The following is a 21,503-nucleotide window of genomic DNA, read 5'->3' on the forward strand; positions in this document are numbered from 1 at the left end:
TTGAGAGATGTGTCTGATAAACAGCCACACCCGTTATTGTTCTCTCTTCATAGCAGTCAAGAGTCTCAAAAAACTTGGCAAACTAGGAGCATGATTATCCCTAGAAACTTATAAGGTTTCTTGAGTACACTTTAATGATTATTTAACTAATAAATTTTAACTAAAGATTTCAGTTAAGAATCACTTAATTTTTGAGCTACAGTGGTAGTTTCTTAATTTGGATTTCTTTAAGAAAAAATTTAACTTTTCTTAACAAACCCTGAAAAGGATTTGTCCAGTGCCTAACACAAAGCCTGCATCAGTGTTTCCAATCCCTTAGCAAACTGACCAAATGCTCCAGCAGTACATGCGTGTGAGTCTGTTCTTAATAAAACCTATCGTAAGGAAAAAAATATTAATCGTAACAGCAACAACACATAGAACCGAATCAAACCAAACAAAGCCAATCATATCCAGCGAGAGAGATTGTTACCTCTCCTGGCCTGCAATGACCTTCTTGTGCAAGCGCAACATGGCAAACACCTTTGTAGTCAGGATTAGCCTACATATGAGAAATGAAACTTTATTCACATGCAAGCAAGATAGGGATTCACAGTTTTCACTCCATGGAAATTTTCAAAACCACCATACCTTGATAACAACGATGTTCTGTTCCCTGCAGTAATCCCTCATAATGTCCACGTTGCGGTTTGCACGCTTATCAGCTGTAAATATGTAATGGTATGGTATAACAACGATCTTCTCCGAGTCCCAAACCTTCAACGTGGAAAGTAAAAATCACAATAAACTCTAATAACGATACAACTAAGATAATATCATCATAGCAAGATTCAAAACGACCAAATCTCTTTCCAACTGCTACGTACTACCACAAGAAACAGAGCAAAGAAGAGATCACTGGATGCATTACCTTAGCCTTGTCACCGAACTCTCTCTTGAAGATACCAAAAGCACCAGGGCCACAAACATCATGAGTCATAAGAACATCAACGTAGAGTCATAAAGTATAAACATAAATAGCATCAATCAAACACATAAGCAAAGGAGAGAAGGCAAGACTCACATTCTGGACAGATGCAAGTGCATTTCTCACCGTAAGCATCGTATACGTGTCGGAAAATTCAACGTTGCCCACATCGTATAGGCTCGATGGATCAGTTAGAGCCTCTGATGCTCCCATCCTCTTATGTAGCTGGTGCTGCTGCTAACTTCAAAGAGTTTATCTTTATTGCCCCTACTCAAGATTAAAATACTCTTAATCAAAAACGATACGCTAGAGTGAAATCAAGACTCAAAAAAAAAGGACAAAGACATATCCTTTATGTTTCTACCCGTCTGTAGTAAACAGAGAAAGAATAAAACTTTTTCAACTTCCTACATCAACGCATGAGAAACACTCAATTGATTTCACTAATAACACAAACTGGAGAAAAACGAAATAGAAAAACACTCAATTGATTTCACTAATAACGAGTTTGCTAAATCTTCGAAAAGAAAAACATTAAATTTCCATTACTTTATAGCTTTTCACACAAAAATCAAATAATTGAAATTAGCTGATTGATTCACCTTAGAAAATGAAATAGAGCTTGGTGTCGAGTGCAAAGAGAGGGAGGGCCACATACATAATGTACGACGAGAAATAACGAGAGATAGGTTCAGACAGATCCTGAGGTGGTGGATGAGCGCTGCAGAGGATCCATGACGGAGACGATCTTTCGAGATATCGATTTTTTCTGGTGGAAGATGATGATACTAACCTTACTGGGGGATTCACAGACGAAGGGAGAGGAAGAGATTACAGAGAACGAAGTGAGAAAAGAAAAGAAAAAAAATAGAAAATATGAAAAATATACTTTCTCTCGTTTGCTGACACGTGGGTGGAAAACTTACCTAACCAAACTCCTTATTTAAGGATCGATAACTTCTCCTTTTTTTTTTGATTTATTTAAATCATTTATTAAACTTAAGAACCCTGTTAAAGATCAGGGATAATCATGGTCTAATGACGCTAACTAATTATGTTAGTTACAAAAAATAAAATAAAATAAAGAGGCTCAATTAATTGGCCTAACGTAATTTCACTGAGCCCATCTAAAACACTTTGAATGATTGGGCCTCAGAAACCCATGCATATTTAGGGTTTTTTGTTCTAAAGTCTTTAATATTTATTTTCGTTGCTTTCATCGCCGTCGTGTCGCAGGTTTCTTCACTTTTGAATTTTGAAAACATGGCGTATGCAGCAATGAAGCCCACGAAGGCTGGTTTGGAAGAGCCACTCGAGCAGATTCACAAGATCAGGATCACACTCTCCTCCAAGAACGTCAAGAACCTTGAGAAAGGTGTGTGTTTAGAATCTCTTCCTTTTGATTTTCTTGATCTTAGTCGTCTCATTTTAGCAACCACCGCCTTGATGATAATGCGTTTGATCAGCTGTTCATTGAGTAATTGTAGGGTTCAAGTGTTTTTGATGTCCTTATTGTTGTTTGGTGGTGTAGTGTGTGCTGATTTGGTTCGTGGAGCCAAAGACAAGAGACTCAGAACGAAAGGACCAGTGAGAATGCCCACCAAGGTTCTTAAGATCACTACCCGTAAAGCTCCTTGTGGTGAAGGTATATACAATTCCTAGATCTATCATTAGCATTGTTAGACTTAAAACATGCGTGATTAAGCCTAATCCCTTTTACTAAGAAACTTGAACACTGGTTTTCATTTTTTGTAACAGGAACTAACACGTGGGATAGATTCGAGTTGAGGGTTCATAAGCGAGTAATTGATCTCTTCAGCTCTCCTGATGTGGTGAAGCAAATCACTTCCATCACCATTGAACCTGGTGTTGAGGTCGAGGTCACCATCGCCGACTCTTAGATTTCTTTTTTTTTTTTTTTTCTGCAAAAAAACAATCTCTTACACTTCTGTCTCTTGGGTTGAACTGGTGTTAACCAATGTTTTGTTGTAGTGAAACTTAGCTCATGTGTTTTCTTAGTTGAAAGGAGATTTTGTTTTGTCCAGCCTTCATTTTCATCTATCAAAGGATTTGATCATATTGTTTTGTTACGTTTCTCTGCACCAAATTTTGGATTTAATTCGTTGTTAAATGCAAGTTAAAGTTCAAGAAAATCATATAAATTCTCGAGAAAACTTGAATGATGTTTACTAAACAATATGCATTTGTGAGAAAGCTAATGATCCTTGGTTTGTTGTACATAGAGACGATTTGATGATGTGAACTGACAATTATTTTCCGACAAAACAGTAGTAGCATTCAACAAGATCATAACTTAATAAGCGTTTAGCAACGGACATGAAAGATCCGAAAAGATCATCAATAAAGTTCATCTTCTGAAACCCCCGCCTCTACAACCACCACGCCCGACTCTTCTTCCTCGTCCACCATGTCCATTGCCGTTATAACCAGGAGTCTTCATGTTTTCAGGCAACGGGAGTATATGATCAACGCACTTCCTGTAGCTAAAATCATCAGCAGAATCATCTTCCCTAACAAGAAAGAAGCACCTGCTTTTCCACATCGGGTGAGGTCTCTCACTTGGAAAGCTTTGATCCCTCCCCCAATCTTCGCGTCAGGCTCAGAATGTCCCTTCCTTCTTGATCAGATCTAGCAACACCATGTGCTGAAAAAAATGAGCAACCAAAAACATAACTCAGTCCAACAAGTTGAGTTAGAAACTGCAACATTATAATTTTAACCACACTAAGACCCCAAAAAAGGGTTGTAATTCCAAACACAAGCCACTATGTAATATGATGCTCTCTTACATATACCTTAACACATTGCATAATCTTATATCCACAATCATTATAAACAATCAATAATAAGAGACACGATAGTTTCTATAAAAATCACAACTTTGATCATAGAAAACTGATAAATCAGCTTGCATAACCCAATATACTCAATCAAAAAAATCTTATTGAAAAACTGAAACTTTACAATTAAAAGAACAAAAAAAAGAGGAGTCAAACCACTCCCATGCCAGCATTGAGCATGCCCGTTAGCTGTCCGAATTAGGTTCGGCTGGTTCGGATTTTTTATAGTATGCTCATAAATCTAATTTGATTGAGATTTACTAAATTTTGAATTAGTTTAGATTCGTTTTTACGGATTCGCGGATTCGATTCAGCTATAAACTTATAATCAATGTCCAAAATCGTTTATTTTATATTCAATAACTAATAAAATGGAATAAAAATATCCAAATTATATATAATTAAATATTTGTTAAATGACTTAAAATAGTTTAATATAATGAAAAATAACAAAAACAAAGAAACAAACTATGAAATCTCAAATACTTTAAAATATCTAAATGACTTTGACATATGTACAAAATTAATAAATTTAACTAATTTGACATATTTTCTGATCATAGTTTGGATTTCAGTTCGGATTAATGCAAAAATTCCTAACTCTAATATTCCGTCCGGATAACTTTTATAACAGTTATTAAATTTCAGATTTTGGGGTTTGGTTTCAACTTAGATTTTGGATTTGGTTTAAAACACCCAAGCCTAGCCACTTAGCCAGCATAGAGGATTTTGACATCAGATTAAAGGAAAATTCTTCTTCCCTAAAAAACAAAACAATATCATCATACTACTAGACTCACTGGCAGACCCAGCGAACGTTTTAACCTGGGTCAAGCCTTTGACTAAAAAAATAAAAAGTATATATGTGTGTCATTGTGGGTATTGATCTTTGGTTAAAGGGGATTTAGAGTATAGCTTTAACCAAAGATGCTACTTAATCTTTACTGTTTTTACATGCAATTTCAAAATTTATCATATTTACCCCTATTTGGCTTAGTAGGTCCGCCACTGACTAGACTCTGTAACAAAGCTCAATCTACACACATCCTGAAACATTAGTCCAGTTTTATCCGAAAGCTTTTGCTTATTATACCACAGAAAGGGACTTTAAACAACTAGTCCGGTTATAATCAACGAAGTTAATGTACGAGATAAGGAAGACAAAGAAGTCAACGGTTAACCTTAAAGTGGAGAGAGTGCGAAATTAACTATAATAATCGAAAATGAGATGCTTCGGTGGCTAAAGCATACTCACGACTCTTCACAAGTCACAAGTCTCATAACCAGCTTGCTCACTGTGTTCACAGGCACAAGTCAATCCCTTCACATGTTAACATTTAATACTCTTTTTCTTTTACATAATTCTTCTTTTATTTTTATCAAAACATAATTCTTGTTTCTTGTTCGTATATTTTCAAAGTTCCTTCCACCACTAGTTTTTTTGCCTCCTACATTTATTGTACGCATGTTGTATACAGTATAGATACAAAGTTTTTCTCGGTTCTTGATTTACTAAAATTTATTAACAAGCCTAGTGGGTTTTAAATTTGACACTAGTAACTCAGTGATGTCAGCACAAATTGTGAAACGTTTCGAGAGCATAATTACTAGGAGGTTTTTAGGGTAGAATTTTTATCGGAATATAAGAATTCATCTTTTAATTTTTAACTAAAAAACCTAAGAACCGGCTCTTAAATAAGATATTTTGGAGGTTCTGGATCAAACTTACCTGACTATTAGTGGTGTTGTAATATTTAAATTTGTGTAATAGTTATGTCTTCATGTAATTTTTAAAATAATTTTTTGTTAAGTTTCTTTTGTATATTTTTGTTGTCTAAATTTAATTTTAAATATTTTAAATCTTATTTTAAAGTTTTATTAATTTTACGTGTAAAACTTAAATTTTGTAAACAAAATTTAAAATATTTATGAGATATAATTTTTATAAGGATTAAGACAATAAACAAGAAAATATTTATATGAATCATAAATGTTATGTGTAGTTATAGGGACCAAAATGCAAATAAAATATGAAACTTCAAATTTGAAGTTTTGAGTAGTGAAACTTCAAATATAGAGTTTCACTCTTAAGAACTTCAAATTTGAAGTTTTGAAGTTTTGAAGTTATTTTTTAGAGAGCAAAAAATTTCATATTTGAAGTTATAGAGTGTTTTTTGGAGATGTTCTAAATGGCCGAAAAAATGAAGAAAGTTTTTTTACGTGACTGGTAAATATTTAGCTGAATTTAGAGTAAATTTATTTTTAGAGTAAATATTTACTCTTATTGATACCATACAATCACACTCTACGTTATCAGATAGTCGTCAAAACATGATCACAATTACAATATAATTAAAAAAATTAAATGTAGTCATAATGTTTGAACAACTCTAGTAGGTGGACTCTTTATATTACCATTTAATGACATTTTGTCTCAGGGATTATGATTGATTTGAAAGGACAAAATCACAAAATGATAGTAGTAGGTTGTTGTATCTCCGTTCAGATACAAAATATTAAAATTTGCGTAAAGAATGATGTTCATTAGATTTTCAAAGTAAAAAGTTACTTTAAAGTTTAAACTAAAAATTTCCATTAGTGAAGTAAAAATTAGAAAACGAAATCAATATAGAAAGTTGAATTTTGTGTAAAAAAAGGTTGAATTTTGTGTGTGTAAAGTTATACAATATATCAATGATTCCTTTATATACATTATTATAAGAAGATTTGAGTAACCAGAAACTGTGAAAGACATTTGTTGTATATATGAGCCATAAAGTACAAAACACATTCATTAATAAATTAGATGGGTACACGTACACCCTTTGTGTTACGTTCTGAAAGATACAATTAAAAAGAAAAATAGATTTGTTTGATCAAAAAAAAAAAAAGAAAAATAGATTATATCACCAAAAGGGGAAAAGAGTGTTGTAGAGCTAAAAGCTCTTAAAGACTCTAAAACCCTAATGCAACAATAATAAGCATACATATTATAGGTTAATACTTATAACTAATTAACTCTCATATTTAGAAATATCCCACTTGATTTAGTTCTAGCACATCGCTTCTTGTCCTTCTAACGACATGCCAACCATATTCTCATCAAATAACCATTTCTCAAACAAAGATAAAGATCCTTGCGATATCAAACCAGGGTCTTGCTCCATTGTTATCACCGGTTTGCTCTCTTGGTCATGGAAGAAGCTTGTCTTCTGAGTCAAATTCTGAGTTTCTTCCATGGAATTGAAGCTAAAGAAAGATTGTTCAAACCCTTCTCCGCCTTCTTCGGTAGCTGCTGAAACAAGTGGTCCGGTCTCTGAAACCGGTGATGATGAGGATGTTAGAGTTAATGTTTTTGGTGTGTCTTTCATGAAATCTTGAAGCAACCGAGCGATATTCTCAGCACTTGACGCATATACCCCTGATAGGCATTGAGTAGTAGTGGTGATTGTGGTTGTGGTAGAGGAAGAAGAAGAGAAGCTAGGGATGTTTTGTGGTATGATTGACAATGATGATGATGATGGAGAAAGTTTTGATGATGGTTTTTTGTCTAAAGATAAAGCCTCACATAGAGCTTGCTTTGCCATGTTGATATCTGTCTGAAGTCTTCTCTCCCATTGACCTTTGTTTGAGCTGTGATGTTGCTTTTGTGAAATAGTGTGTGATGAAGTGAAGCCATCATTATCTTCTTCACCAGATTCATTGATCTTCTTGAGTTTCTTCTTCAAGTGAGTGTTCCAATAGTTCTTTATATCATTGTCTGTCCTTTCTGGAAGGTATGATGCGATGGCTGCCCATCTATACACAGAGAATAACATATTTAGATCTATTATATACTCTGGAAAGGTAGTTTTTGGACAGATATGGATCATGTGCATGTATGTACCTGTTGCCTAAAAGGGCTTGAAGATGAACAATCATCTTTTCTTCATGCTCAGTGAAATTTCCACGCTTAATACCGGGTCGAAGATAATTAGTCCATCTTAATCTGCAGCTCTTGCTACATCTTCTCAGACCTAAAACACCAAATTAACAAATATTTCAACTCAATAACTCAAGGAAAACGGATAAAATGGTAATTAGAGATGTGTGGACAAACGAGTCGATGAAATAACTTAGGCTATTTATGACACTCTTATTTAATTCATACCAACCAAGGCAGAGAATATATAAATTTAAACCTCTAAATAAATTTTAAAATGAAAAAAAACGTAAATTAAAAGTTCAACTAAACAAACAAACTAGTTTGTGATCAAGAAACTACAAAGACAAACCTGTGTTAGTAGGGACAGCTCTCCAGTTTCCAGGACCATGTTCTTGGATGTAAGAAACTAAGATGATGTCTTCCTCTGGTGTCCATGGCCCTTTCTTCACTCCAGTCTTTTCACAACAAGGTGGTCTTCCCATTTTTCCTTTCTATATGAAAATATATAGCTAGCTGAGGGCAAGAAATTCTCCCTTTTAAAGGGTTTTGATAAAGCTTATAGAACAAAATCTTAAACTTCGTGGTTTTCTTTTAGAAAGCTTTCAGAAGGTTTTGAAAGTTTTGAGGATTAAGACAAAGAAAGTCCAAGGGTTTGGTTTTGTCTGAAGAATTGCAGAGAGATGAAGGTTATATTTATAGAAAAGTGAGTAAGATAGAGAGAGAGAGAGAGAGAGAGAGAGAGAGAGAGAGAGAGAGAGAGAGAGAGATACGAAGATGAGTTAATTAGTAAGTAATTAATAATAAATTAATGGAAGAAAAGCAACAATAATGAAGGGCCTGGCTTTGGCTTTGCTTTCAAAGAGTCAACATGGACAGCAAAATGCATTTACTCTCTTTCTCTCCAAAGTCAGCCTCCTGCTCCTATCCTCTATCTCTCTCCACACGGTTTCAAACAGAAATATTTGTTTTGCCGTTTACTTATGCAAAAAAAAAAAACTAAATAAATGTAATATATTTGGACCGGTGCCTGAAACTCGAAACTCAAAAACTACATAAATTTTTGCTTCCACTTATGATTTGCATTTTTTATCATCTACAACTTTCGCATATACTCCAGATGGTCAAATGAACTATAACACGACAGGAACAAAAATACAAAACACTACTAGACATCATCTAAGTAATTTTTTTTTAAAAATTGGATAAAAGTAATAAAGTATTAGTTATATGTTTTCTTAAGATTATATCAGAATTTATTATTGAACCTTAATAACCAAACTCAAACATTGACATACACAAAAAAACAGATCATGGCAACCTATAATAATCTCGACTGATTAATTAGTTACTTATGTTAACTGTGAAATACTTTTTCGATGAATATGAGCTAGTTATTTTTGTTAGCCACTGAGTTCTAAATCTCTTCTAGGCGTATATTTATATCATACATACGTGATACGGTTTGAAACGGATTGCTCGGACCTAGTGGACATGACTACAAACCCGGTGCGTTGGCCAACATTCGCGACAGAGATCGAGGTGTTCCAAAGATTACAAGAGGATTCCGAGGATGTGAGCGTGTTTCATTTTTTTCGAAGTATGAATGGTCGGACGGACGCGTTAGCAAAAAAACAAGGATCAGAGGTTTTATTTTTTTCCATATAGATCAGATCCGGCCAGACGAAGATGTTCCTGGGAAAATCGGTTCGTCTGACCACCACTTGTTTTTGCGTAAATGGGCAGCTGACAAAAAACAAAAAATCAACGTATGTAGATTTAGAAAATTCTAAATGTTCATGTATGTATGTATGTGTGTGTGTATATGAATATATCTCAGTTTGTACATTCAGAACCGTGTGGTGCTGATAAATGCTTGATGTATGAGATAAAGGAGGTGGCACCGAAAGAAGACAAAATAAATCAGAGAAAAAGTCTAATATTTCGTTATTGCTTGTAATTTCATTATTGATCAGATAAATATAAATAGTGTTACGAAAGCACTAATGTTTTAAAATATAAAAGATACGGAGCATGCTGCACTATTTGCACAGTAAATTTATCTTCTATATATACGAACGTTTTCGTTCGTTGGAAGACACACCTCAATCTCTTCTCTCTTTATAATAAGAAACTCTCTTTTCCTATATCAGTGTTAAAATTTCTACGGATATAAAATTTTGCCCTTATTTAAATTTCTGCGATACAATAAAATCCCAGTTCTTTTTATAACTCGTTATCAGCACGATCACTCTGCGATTCGGTAAAATTTATTTGTATCATTTATACCTTGTTATAATGGTCGGTATACCGCCTCTATTATTATTTATATCATGTTATAATGGCCGGAATACCGCCTATATTATTTACTAGTAATTTAATTTATTTATTGGTCGGCCGAGCCGCCTTATATTCTGTTTATTATTTATTGGTCGGCCGAGCCGCCTTATATTCTGTTTGTTATTTATTGGTCGGCCGAGCCACCTTATATTTTGTTTATTATTAATTGGTCGGCAGAGCCGTCGTATAATTTATTTATTACTCTGCATTGATCGGCTGAATCGTCGCATGATTTGTTGTCATAACATAAATATTTCATCGCCATAATTTTTTACTTTTATGAAATTTTATTGATTTGATTGACTGTTTAATACGATATTTTCAGACTGATTTTTGGTGCACTCGATTTAACACCAACGGTCACAAAGAAATTTTTTCAAAAATTTCTCTTTTCTCCAACGGTCATGAACAGTGATTTTCATCTATAAATACAACTCATTTTCACTCCATTTCCTCATCCAAAAACATTTCATCTTCTCTCAAAAATTTTCAAATCGCTCTCCTCCGATTTTTTCAAGAAAGATGATTCGCGCACTTTTGTTTTTATGTGCCATTTTTATTTGTGTTTCTATTTATGGTTTATTCGTTGGAGAATTTACTCCGAGTGAATTTAAGATGAATATCGGTTTAATTTTATTTACATCGCTTCTCCTTGTAATTGCTTGCATGATTAATGTAAACGGTTCCTTTTAATATTAATAATATTCTAATAATTTTATTTATGTGCTTTAGAAATACAAATGACAAAAATCGAGAAACTTCAGTTTCCGGCATTGGAAGTAACTGGAACAAACTACACGGCATGGGTTACAAACATGGAGCTTCATCTAGATTCCGAGGAAATACTCGGAACAATAAAAGACGGCAATATATCAACCTCTCATGAAAAGGCTAAGGCCGTGATATTTCTGAGAAGGCATCTAGATGAAAATCTTACGCATGATTATGCGAGAACCAAAGATCCCTTAGATCTTTGGAAAGCTCTAAAGGAGAGGTTTGATAACCAAAAGAAAATTACTCTCCCCCATGCACTCGATGAGTGGAAAAATCTACGATTTCAAGATTTTGAAAAAGTGGAAACGTACAATTCCGCTATATTGAGAATAGCGGCGCAATTAGATTATTGCGGTAAGCCTGTCTCGGAAGCAGAAATGCTCGAGAAAATTTACCAAACGTTCCACAAAAATCATTATGTTCTACAAGAACAATATAGAAATTGTGGGTATACGAGGTTCTCTGAACTCGTTGTGCGCTTATGATAGCGGAGAGAAATAATGAACTCCTCATTAAAAACCACAATGCCCGACCCACGGGAACCAAAGCATTTCCTGAGGTAAATGCAACGGATATAAAAAATCCGGAAAAAGGAAATTATTCCTATCGTGGGCGTGGTCGTGGCCGTGGTCACAATCGTGGTTTTGGTCGTGGTCGTGGTTATCGATTTAACCGCAACCATGAAAGGAGTAACAACCCAAGAGGAAGGGGATCCAACACATGGAATCGATCTGATCGGGTAAAAGGGAAAGAAACCCAAGAAAACCCTACTCATAAAAATGAGAACGTCTGTTACAGATGTGGATCGAAGGGACACTGGTCTCAAGTATGTCGAACTCCTCGGCATCTATGCCAATTGTACCAAGAATCTATTAAAGGCAAGGCAAAGGAAGTAAATCTCAATGAACACCTTGTGGGTACAACATCGACATACCTCGAATCCTCTGACTTTATGGGAGATTTCGACGAGGCCACTCATCAAAATATTTGAAGTGCTTGTACTGATCAAGCTTAATAATGCCCAGTGATGCCATAAAATATTATGTATTTCACTTTCAGAATAATGTTGTATTTCAGAATAACTAATGTATAATTATTGTGTACTTGTTATTAATGCATAATATGTTTACTTATGAAAATTTATTTTCTTTACTGATATTAACTGTGTGTTACAGAAATGGATAAGAAAGCAAATGGAACAACAATTAAGCAAATTGGTAGAGAAATTTGCATACCAGATAGTGGCACAACGCACACTATACTGAAGGATAAAAGATATTTCTCTACTTTAAAGTCAGTAAAAATGACTGTAAACACAATATCAGGTCCTACAGACCTGATCGAAGGAATTGGCAAGACAAACTTTATGTTGCCTAATGGAACAAAGTTTTCCATAGATAATGCCTTATATTCTCCAAATTCTAAGAGAAATTTGTTGAGTTTCAAAGATATATACCGTCAAGGGTATAGCACTCAGTCTGCAACTGAGAATAGAAAGAAGTATTTATATATAACTTCTGAAAAATCAGGCAAAGGCCTTGTACTGGAAAAATTTCCAAAACTTCCTTCTGGATTGCATCACACTTATATTGATGCTATAGAATCACATCTTGTGATCAAAAGAAATCCAGAAGATGTTACATTATGGCATGATCGTCTTGGTCACCCAGGCACTACAATGATGCGAAAAATCATTGAAAGCTCACATGGTCATTCAATAAAAACCCAAGATATATACCAAAGTAATAAAATGACATGTGATGCGTGTGCTCTTGGGAAATTAATCATAAGACCATCACCAACCAAAATTGACAAAGAATCACCAAAGTTTTTGGAAAGAATCCAAGGTGATATTTGTGGACCAATACATCCACCGTGTGGACCATTCTACTACTTTACGGTATTAATCGATGCATCGAGTAGATGGTCACATGTTTGTTTGTTATCATCTCGAAATATGGCATTTGCGAGATTTCTAACTCAGATAATCAAATTAAGAGCACAGTTCTCGGATTATCCAATTAAAAGAGTTAGATTAGATAACGCTGGTGAATTCACATCCCAAGCTTTTAATGATTATTGTATGGTATCAGGGATTGAAGTAGAGCATTATGTTGCTCATGTTCATACACAAAATGGTTTGGCAGAGTCATTAATTAAACGGCTGCAACTAATTGCAAGGCCATTGATCATGAGATCAAAACTCCCAACCTCTGTATGGGGACATGCTATTTTGCATGCAGAAGCATGGATAAGACCAAGTGCATATCATAGATATTCCCCATTACAGTTAGCATTTGGAAAAGAACCAAATATCTCTCATCTAAAAATCTTTGGTTGTGCGGTTTATATTCCAATAGCACCACCACAACGTACAAAGATGGGACCGCAAAGACGGTTGGGAATATATATTGGCTATGATTCTCCATCAATAATAAGATACCTCGAACTACAAACTGGTGATGTGTTTACGGCACGATTTGCCGATTGTCATTTCAATGAGAAAGAATTCCCAACTCTAGGGGGAGACAATAAACAAGTAGGAAAAGAGATCAAATGGAGTGTACCATCTTTATTACACCTTGATCCTCCTACAAAACAGTCAGAACTAGAAGTTCGACGTATCATGCATTTACAAAATATAGCAAATCAGCTACCTGATGCATTTGCTGATACCAAAATGGTAACTAAATCACATATACCCGCTGCAAATACTCCTGCTCGTATTGAAATACCACAAAACGGTGGAACGGCAGTTGATACACGTGAATCAGGAACACGTTTAAAGCGCGGTAGACCTATTGGTTCAAAGGATAAACTTCCTAGAAAACGTAAGGAAGGTGAAAAGCATGATACTCCCAAAATAGCGGAAAATATTTTGGAAGAAGCGAATTGTGAATCTAACGACAATATAGAGCATCATGAATCTGAAGGAAATCACGAGATTTCTATCAATTACATCCATAATGGAAAGATATGGAAACGAATGAGATGGATGATATTGATGACGTTTTCTCATACCTTTTAGCAAAGGAAATTAATGAAGAAAACGAAGATCCAGAACCAAAGTCTGTATATGAATGTCAAAAGAGACATGACTGGATAAAATGGAAAGATGCAATTCAAGTCGAACTAGATTCGCTTAACAAAAGAAACGTATTCGGACCGATTGTGCTCACACCCAAAGATATAAAACCTGTTGGGTACAAATGGGTGTTTGTCCGAAAAAGAAATGAGAAAAACGAGATTACAAGATACAAAGCTCGTCTCGTAGCCCAAGGTTTCTCTCAAAGGCCAGGAATTAATTATGAGGAAACTTATTCTCCTGTCATGGACGCAATCACATTTAGATTCCTGATGAGCCTAGCGGCCAATGAAAATTTAGAAATGCGTCTCATGGATGTCGTTACGGCATATTTATATGGATCATTAGATACTGATATCTATATGAGAATCCCAGATGGATTTAAAAAGCCAGAAACGCTAAGTTCCAAATCTAAAGAGTTATGTGCAATAAAATTGCAAAGATCATTATATGGATTAAAACAATCTGGACGAATGTGGTATAATCGTCTCAGCGAACACTTGACAAAAGAAGGATACACGAATGATCCTATATGCCCTTGTGTTTTCATAAAGAAAACAACATCCGGATTTGTGATAATCGCGGTGTACGTTGATGATCTTAATATTATTGGAACTCAAAACGAAATCCAAAAGGCATCAAACTATCTGAAAGGAGAATTTGAGATGAAAGATCTCGGGCAGACAAAATATTGTCTAGGATTACAAATTGAGCATTCTCAAAAGGGTATATTTGTACACCAGTCTACATATACCAAACGAGTATTGAAACGCTTTAACATGGATAAAGCAACTCCTCTTAGCACTCCGATGGTCGTTAGATCACTTAATGTTGAAAATGATCCGTTTCGACCATCTGAGGAAAATGAAGAAATACTTGGTCCCGAAACTCCATATTTAAGTGCAATTGGAGCTCTTATGTATCTTGCAAATTGTACTCGACCTGACATATCTTTTGTCATTAATCTTTTAGCGAGATTCAGTTCGTCTCCTACACGAAGAGATTGGAATGGAATTAAACATGTCTTTCGTTACCTTCAAGGAACAACTGATTTAGGCTTGTTTTATCCTAAAAGTTCAAAAGGTCAAATGATTGGTTTTGCAGATGCAGGTTATTTGTCAGATCCACACAAAGCTCGATCCCAGACAGGATATGTTTTTACAATTGGAGGCACCACCATATCTTGAAGTTCTCAGAAGCAGACACTTGTTGCTACTTCTTCAAATCACGCTGAGATCATTGCACTCCATGAAGCAAGTAGAGAATGTGTATGGCTAAGATCAATAAGCCGACACATCCGTTCAAGCAGTGGGATTGACGAAAATATGGAGCCAACTATTCTATATGAAGATAACGCGGCATGTGTTGCTCAAACGAAGGAAGGATATATCAAAAGCGATAGAACCAAACATATACCTCCGAAGTTCTTCTCATACACGCAAGAGCTCGAGAAGAATAAAGAGATTGAAGTAAGATATTTTCATTCATGCGACAATGCAGCCGACCTCTTCACAAAATCACTCCCTACCTCGGTATTCAGAAAACACATCCTAACATTGGAATGCGTCATCAGAAGGATCTATGACTGCTTATTCGAGGGGGAGCTTACTTGGTTGTACTCTTTTTACCTTACTATGGTTTTTCCCATTGGGTTTTCCTGGAAAGGTTTTTAACGAGGCAACAAAGATGTTAAGCGAGAATGGATAGTAACACCGGTCCCCAAGGGGGAGTGCTATGAAAGCCGTAATGTTTGAAAATATAAAAGATGTGGGGCCCGCTGCACTATTTGCACAGTGAATTTCTCTTCTATATATACAAACGTTTTCGTTCGTTGTAAGACCACTACAAGAAAACAGCGGTATTCTGACGGACATTCCGACGGAAAATGAAATCCTCAGAATATCCCGAGGAATTTCCGAGGAAACACAAAATTGGGTTTCCTCGAAATTTCCTCGGAATATACCGACGGAATTCCGAGGAAATATCAATCCGTCGGAATATTCCGAGGAAATTCCGAGGAAAAATGTGTTCCTCGGAAAAAACCGATGAATTCCGAGGAAATAATATAGTCGTTGGAGAGCCGTTGGGGGATTTTACAAAATTCTGAGGAAATTTCGACGAACTAGCCATCGATCGATGTGTTTTTGGACATATATCCATCGATCGATCCGTTTATAAAAGAACTTACAAGATTTTCCGAGGACATTCCGAGGAACACTTGAGATTCTCGATCGATCGATGGGATAATCTAATCGATCGATCACATTGTTACGCTTTGGTCCATCTTAGTGATCGATCGATGCGTTTTTGGATATATATACATCGATCGATCCGTTTATAAAAAAACCTACGAGATTTTCCGAGGACATTCCGAGGAACGCTTGAGATTCTCGATCGATCGATGGGATAATCTAATCGATCGATCACATTGTTACGCTTTGGTCCATCTTAGTAATCGATCGACGCGTTTTTGGATATATATACATCGATCGATCCGTTTATAAAAAAAATTGACGTATTGAAACCCCAAACACTAGTTTCTCGGAATTTCCTCGGAATATTCCGACGGAATTCCGAGGAAGAAGAGGGTTTCCTCGGAATATTCCGATGGAATTCCGAGGAAGAAGAGGGTTTCCTCGGAATTCCCTCGGAATAATCCGAGGAAATTCCGAGGAAATAGGGTTTTTAAACCGAAAACAACGTTTTGCGGTTTGAATAATACCTATATAACCCTTATTAAGTGTCTTACGTTCATTATGAATTCAAAAATTTGTTCCTTACCGTATAATTATCACTTTTCCGATTGTATGAACGAAATCCCACAACATAAAAGAAACACTTATACCTTTTAATGAACGGTAAAGGGAATACTTTCAATTAGTTTTGAAATTTGTTATTTCATGGTTTATGCTCATCTATACAAAGAATCCTCAATGGTATGCATTACAATTGTATAAGAAATGAAATACGGCAAAAAAATTGATGTTTTGAAACCCCAAACACTAGTTCCTCGGTATTTCCTCGGAATATTCCGAGGAAATTCCGACGGATATTTTACTATCCGTCGGAATTGCCTCGGAATATTTTCATTTTACCGGGCAAATATTTCGCAAAAATTGAAATTAGAATTCCGACGGAATTCCGACGGATAATGTCCGTCGGACCCTAGGTTTTATAACCATGAGCCCCTTCTTCTTCCCCATTTCTCTCTTCTTCCTCTGCGCGACTCCTCTCTTCTCTCCGGCGATTTCCCCCTAAAATCCGACGATATCTCCGGCGATCTCCCCCTTCTCTTACAAAAATCATGTAAGGACCCTATCCCACTCTCTTAGGTTCTATTTGTTAGGTTTTTGTGTAGTTTTGATAGATTTTTGTTAGGGTGATTGGTTAGGATTGTGATTTGGTTGTATAATAGGTTTAGAATTGTGATTTGGTTGAATAATTTCTTTTGTTGAATTGATTTAGAATTTTTTTATAATTTTTTTATTTTTTTGTATTTATAAAATCGATTTTTGTATATAAAATCGATTTTTGTATTTTACAAAACGATTTTTCTATATAAATTCGATTTTTTGGATTTTACAAAATCTTTTTTGTATATAAATTCGATTTTTTGGATTTTACAAAACATTTTTAATATCTATAAAACTTTTTTGTGATTAAAAACCATTATTTGGGATTTAAAAATATTTTTAATATATATATATTATTAAAACTATTAAACTATTTTTTATTTATTAAAACTATTTTTTGTTTATTAGAACTATTTTTATATATTTATTAAATATTTTTAATATCTATAAATCTTTTTTTGTGATTAAATTATTTGGGATTTTTTTTTTTTAAAAAATTAATTTATATATTTCTCTATTTATTAAATATATTTTTTTAATTTACAGGTCTCATGATGATCAGACCTGGCCTCGACAGCGTCGTGGTCGTGGTGGTACGGAGAGCCAGTCTCGGGATTCCAGCCATTTTCAGGATTCCCCTTCGCCCCACAGCTCCAACCATACATCTCCCTCTGCTGCACCCGTTCCTGCTCCTCTCGCTCCCGCTGCTGCATCCGCTCCTGCTCCTCCGGGTCCTCCGGGAGTGATGAGTGTTGCGGAGTTGGTTCAACAGCCCGGTCGTGACCATCTTCCGTATCTCACTCCGTATCCACATAGACCGGGTCAAACATGGTAATTAAACATTTTTTTTCTTTAAATTTAGATTCATTATTAACCGTTTGTTCTTTTTATTAGGTTCAACCGATCCAGGAACGGGATCAGCGCATGGATCAACCGTATGATGTACTCGGCCCTCGACAGGGGACATCCGACTTTCACTCACTTCCCTACCGACAAGCAGGTTCTGTGGTTTCGTCAGTTTGCGGTAAGTATTCTAATTTTTTACTTATATTTTTAATCTTTAATATAAATTTTCTACTAATTGTGTTTTTTTTTCCAGCAAGACTTCAACTGGAATTCCGATGAGACGCTCTTTATCTATCACCACTTCGTCCATAAAGTTATGGACAACTATGGGAAGCAGATCCACGAGTGGAAGAAGAAGTGGAAAATCAATAAGGTTCGATTTAATTTATTAAACAATTTTTTAATTTATCAAACTATTTTTTAATTTATTAAACTATTTTCTTTTTTTTTTTTATTAAAAGATCCCAAAGTCGATGAACTACACGGTCTGGAAGGAGTTGTGTGCGCATTGGGATAAGGAAGAGACGAAAGAAACTTCTTCCACCAACTCCACCAACCGCAGGAGCGACCGTAAAGGGAAGGGCATCTACAAGCATAACTTGGGTGCTCAATCTATTGCCATTCTGGGAGATCGCATGGTAAGTTCAACCGCTTTTTCTTCAATTATTTGAGTTTCAGAATTTTAATTTATTGTACATTTATTCTAATTTCTAATGTTTCTTTAATTTATGTTTTTTTTCAAGGCGGAAGAAAATGATGGGGAGCCGGTTGATGATCTCGCCCTAATGAGGAGGGCGTATACCAACAAGAAGACCGGCCAGATTGATGACGGTCTTGTGAGGGACGTGGTCGACCTGGTCCAAACTCAGGTGGTAGACGAAGTGTCTCAGCTTCAAACCGAGGATGACGCTTCGACGGCTTCGACTAACTTGTCCCGGTTTCAAATCAACGAAATCGTTGAATCCGTAAGTTTTTTTTTTTAAAATTTCAATTCATTTATTTCTTGGTTTAAATTTGTAAATTTGGCTATTTTCTATTCAGTCGGTTCCAAAAAAGAATGGACGTTTGGTCGGTTTGGGTCGTCGCACCCGGTCGGTTCCTCCTTCTTCTGCACCACCGCCCTTTGTTGATCCAGAAGTACTTACGGCTCAGTTGAAGAACAAGGATGATCGCATATCTTTGTTGGAGACCCAGATGGCGGCTCAACAAGCGGGCTATGAGGCACAGAGGAGGCTGAACCAGCAAATGATGGAGATGATGCAGAGGATGTACCCGAACGAGGTGTTCCCGGACGTGCCAGACCCGTAGTTTTTTTTTTTTTTTCCAAAAACTCGGAATGTTTTATTTTTATTTGTGAAACTTTGAATATTAATTAATATGATTTCAATTTTAATTTTAATTTTATATTTTCGAATTTAAATTTCAAAAATTTTATTTTTTTAAAAAATTAATATTTTTTACATTCCGAGGAAATTAATTATATTTTTTACTCGATCGATCGATGCGTTTTTGGACATATATCCATCGATCGATCTGTTTATAAAAAAACGTTCGGAATATACCGAGGGACATCTTTCTCGGAATATACCGAGGGACATGTTCCTCGGAATATTCCGAGGAAGATGTCCCTCGGTATATTCCGATCGATCGATGGATATATGTCCAAAAACGCATCGATCGATGAACTTCCGAGAAAATATCCCGACGAAGTTCTCCCTCGGTATATTCCGAGGAGATTTCCGACAAACTAGTGATCCTCGGAATTTCCTCGGAAATTTGTTTCCTCGGAATTCCGTCGGAAAATTCCAAGGGATTTCCGAGGAAAGAAGAAATTCCGAGGAATTATTTCCGAGGACTTGTTTCGTCGGTATGTCGTCGGAATAACGTTATTCTGACGAAATTCCGACGATTTTTTCCCTCAGTATCCTTGCTGTTTTCTTGTAGTGGACACACCTCAATCTCTTCTCTCTCTATAATAAGAAACTCTCTCTTCCTATATCAGTGTTAAAATTTCTACGGGTATAAAATTTTGCTCTTATTTAAATTTCTGCGATACAATAAAATCTAAGTTCTTTTTATAACAAATAGCTTATAATAGAGGGTGGGCTTCTTTTGTTACCAAAATTTAAGTTAATAAATAGATTTCTGAATTTCCAATGCTGAAACTAGATCTGGTTTGCCGTGGCAGTAATTTCTGGTTCAGATATGTGGTTACAATTATGCGTATCATTTCGGTTACTGGCGTATTGAGATTCCGAAGCTCTTACGGATTCAATTCTGGTCCTATCCTATATCTCTTTGGTTTTGTCGGATATGGATGAACGATTATGGATTAGGTTTAAACCTTGGTTCTTGCTTTAATAAATGTGGAGAGTCTCTGCTTTGGTCCGTGACAAGAATGTTATTTCTGGTTCTCATATGAAGATCCAAATGATTTTAGTTGTGTTACGATGTGACTGGAGCCAATGGAAGTACCATCTTAAGGTTGTGCGAGCTTTGAGGTCTATGCCAAAATGGTTATTTGGATAGGAAATCATTTCAAGTCTACAAACAAGAATTCTCGACTTGTTTTTATCTGTAATTTGAAGACTGGCGCATTTTTTCTCAGCTTATGTTTTAGTAATCCATCATTTCAATTTTTTCATATCTATGTAGTTTTATATGAATTGTATTTTTCGCCGATTTATGGTTCCGGAAAAATGTGTTCCTTTCCGGCTTATATAAAAAAATTTATATTTTCAATATAATCCAACATATGACAAAAAGATTAATATATTGAAATTACATTTCTAATATTTTGGTGTGAAGTATTTAATTTAGAAGGAAATATAGTTTTTGATATAAAACTTTTTTTAATGTGATACTGCACAAGAGGAAATAGGAAAAAGGAAAGTTTGTTTGTTTCTCTACCTGATACAATTATAATTTTTGAAATTTACAATTGAGATAAAGAAAAGGTGCTACCCAAAGTGTTTTAACATTAAACTAAGATTTGCATGACGAGTTGTACATCTTGTAACCAGCATAAAAGAGTGCATATATTTTTTTTGTCAGCAATATAAATATAATAACGTAGATTCTGTAAATCAAACATGTAGTTCTGTATTCATATGGACAACAAACGACGATTGCTTCCTTGCAATGCGTGCAAGAATGTCGCTATTGAATTCTGCGTACGTGATATATAAATGAGCTCTGAGTTGTTGAAACTTATCTTCAAGTCTTTTATGTCTTCTAAATAACTTGCAAAGACTGATCATTATTCTAGTTCTGAAATCATCATCACCGACTGAGAAAAATCTGTTGTAAAGTAACAGTAAACTGTTTTAGATTCTTCGTAAAAAAAGGGTGAATT

The 21,503-nt window shown here is 35.3% G+C and overlaps 3 protein-coding genes across 4 annotated transcripts; 1 reads left to right on the forward strand and 2 right to left on the reverse strand.

Moving 5' to 3' along the window:
- Nucleotides 1-70: 70 nt before the first annotated feature.
- Nucleotides 71-1,831, reverse strand: LOC106407349 (3-isopropylmalate dehydratase large subunit, chloroplastic). 2 transcript variants are annotated; one of them, XM_013848207.3, is made up of 6 exons: nucleotides 1,626-1,831; nucleotides 1,064-1,234; nucleotides 911-934; nucleotides 631-756; nucleotides 473-541; nucleotides 71-374 (listed from the first exon to the last, which is right to left on the reverse strand). In XM_013848207.3, exons 2-6 carry the CDS (start codon nucleotides 1,178-1,180, stop codon nucleotides 282-284), a joined length of 429 nt encoding a protein of 142 aa, XP_013703661.1. In that variant the 5' UTR covers nucleotides 1,181-1,234; nucleotides 1,626-1,831; the 3' UTR covers nucleotides 71-281. The 2 variants fall into 2 exon arrangements, with proteins under 2 accessions (XP_013703661.1, XP_013703660.1); XM_013848206.3 differs by having other exon boundaries at nucleotides 1,570-1,831.
- A 328-nt stretch (nucleotides 1,832-2,159) lies between these two features.
- On the forward strand, nucleotides 2,160-3,044 carry LOC106409127 (40S ribosomal protein S20-2). The gene is made up of 3 exons (XM_013849808.3): nucleotides 2,160-2,342; nucleotides 2,499-2,612; nucleotides 2,726-3,044. Exons 1-3 carry the CDS (start codon nucleotides 2,231-2,233, stop codon nucleotides 2,866-2,868), a joined length of 369 nt encoding a protein of 122 aa, XP_013705262.1. The 5' UTR covers nucleotides 2,160-2,230; the 3' UTR covers nucleotides 2,869-3,044.
- Nucleotides 3,045-6,710: 3,666 nt separating this feature from the next.
- Nucleotides 6,711-8,491, reverse strand: LOC106407276 (transcription factor MYB96). The gene is made up of 3 exons (XM_013848113.3): nucleotides 8,103-8,491; nucleotides 7,715-7,844; nucleotides 6,711-7,626 (listed from the first exon to the last, which is right to left on the reverse strand). Exons 1-3 carry the CDS (start codon nucleotides 8,233-8,235, stop codon nucleotides 6,882-6,884), a joined length of 1,008 nt encoding a protein of 335 aa, XP_013703567.1. The 5' UTR covers nucleotides 8,236-8,491; the 3' UTR covers nucleotides 6,711-6,881.
- Between the last annotated feature and the right edge of the window lie 13,012 nt (nucleotides 8,492-21,503).

This window comes from Brassica napus, chromosome C9, assembly GCF_020379485.1.
Source record: "Brassica napus cultivar Da-Ae chromosome C9, Da-Ae, whole genome shotgun sequence".
In the NCBI taxonomy this organism is placed as follows: domain Eukaryota; kingdom Viridiplantae; phylum Streptophyta; class Magnoliopsida; order Brassicales; family Brassicaceae; genus Brassica; species Brassica napus.

Bases quoted from the DNA above. Each gene is read 5' to 3' on its own strand.
- LOC106407349 (XM_013848207.3), bottom strand. From the start codon at position 1,180: ATGGGAGCATCAGAGGCTCTAACTGATCCATCGAGCCTATACGATGTG. The intron at 935-1,063 runs GTGAGTCTTGCC...GGTATCTTCAAG, and splicing joins CACTTGCATCTGTCCAGAAT to AGAGAGTTCGGTGACAAGGC. The intron at 757-910 runs GTAATGCATCCA...TCCACGTTGAAG, and splicing joins AGTTCGGTGACAAGGCTAAG to GTTTGGGACTCGGAGAAGAT.
- LOC106409127 (XM_013849808.3), top strand. From the start codon at position 2,231: ATGGCGTATGCAGCAATGAAGCCCACGAAGGCTGGTTTGGAAGAGCCA. The intron at 2,343-2,498 runs GTGTGTGTTTAG...TTGGTGGTGTAG, and splicing joins CGTCAAGAACCTTGAGAAAG to TGTGTGCTGATTTGGTTCGT. The intron at 2,613-2,725 runs GTATATACAATT...TTTTTGTAACAG, and splicing joins TAAAGCTCCTTGTGGTGAAG to GAACTAACACGTGGGATAGA.
- LOC106407276 (XM_013848113.3), bottom strand. From the start codon at position 8,235: ATGGGAAGACCACCTTGTTGTGAAAAGACTGGAGTGAAGAAAGGGCCA. The intron at 7,845-8,102 runs GTTTGTCTTTGT...TTGGTGTTTTAG, and splicing joins AGCTGTCCCTACTAACACAG to GTCTGAGAAGATGTAGCAAG. The intron at 7,627-7,714 runs GTACATACATGC...CTCTGTGTATAG, and splicing joins CAAGCCCTTTTAGGCAACAG to ATGGGCAGCCATCGCATCAT.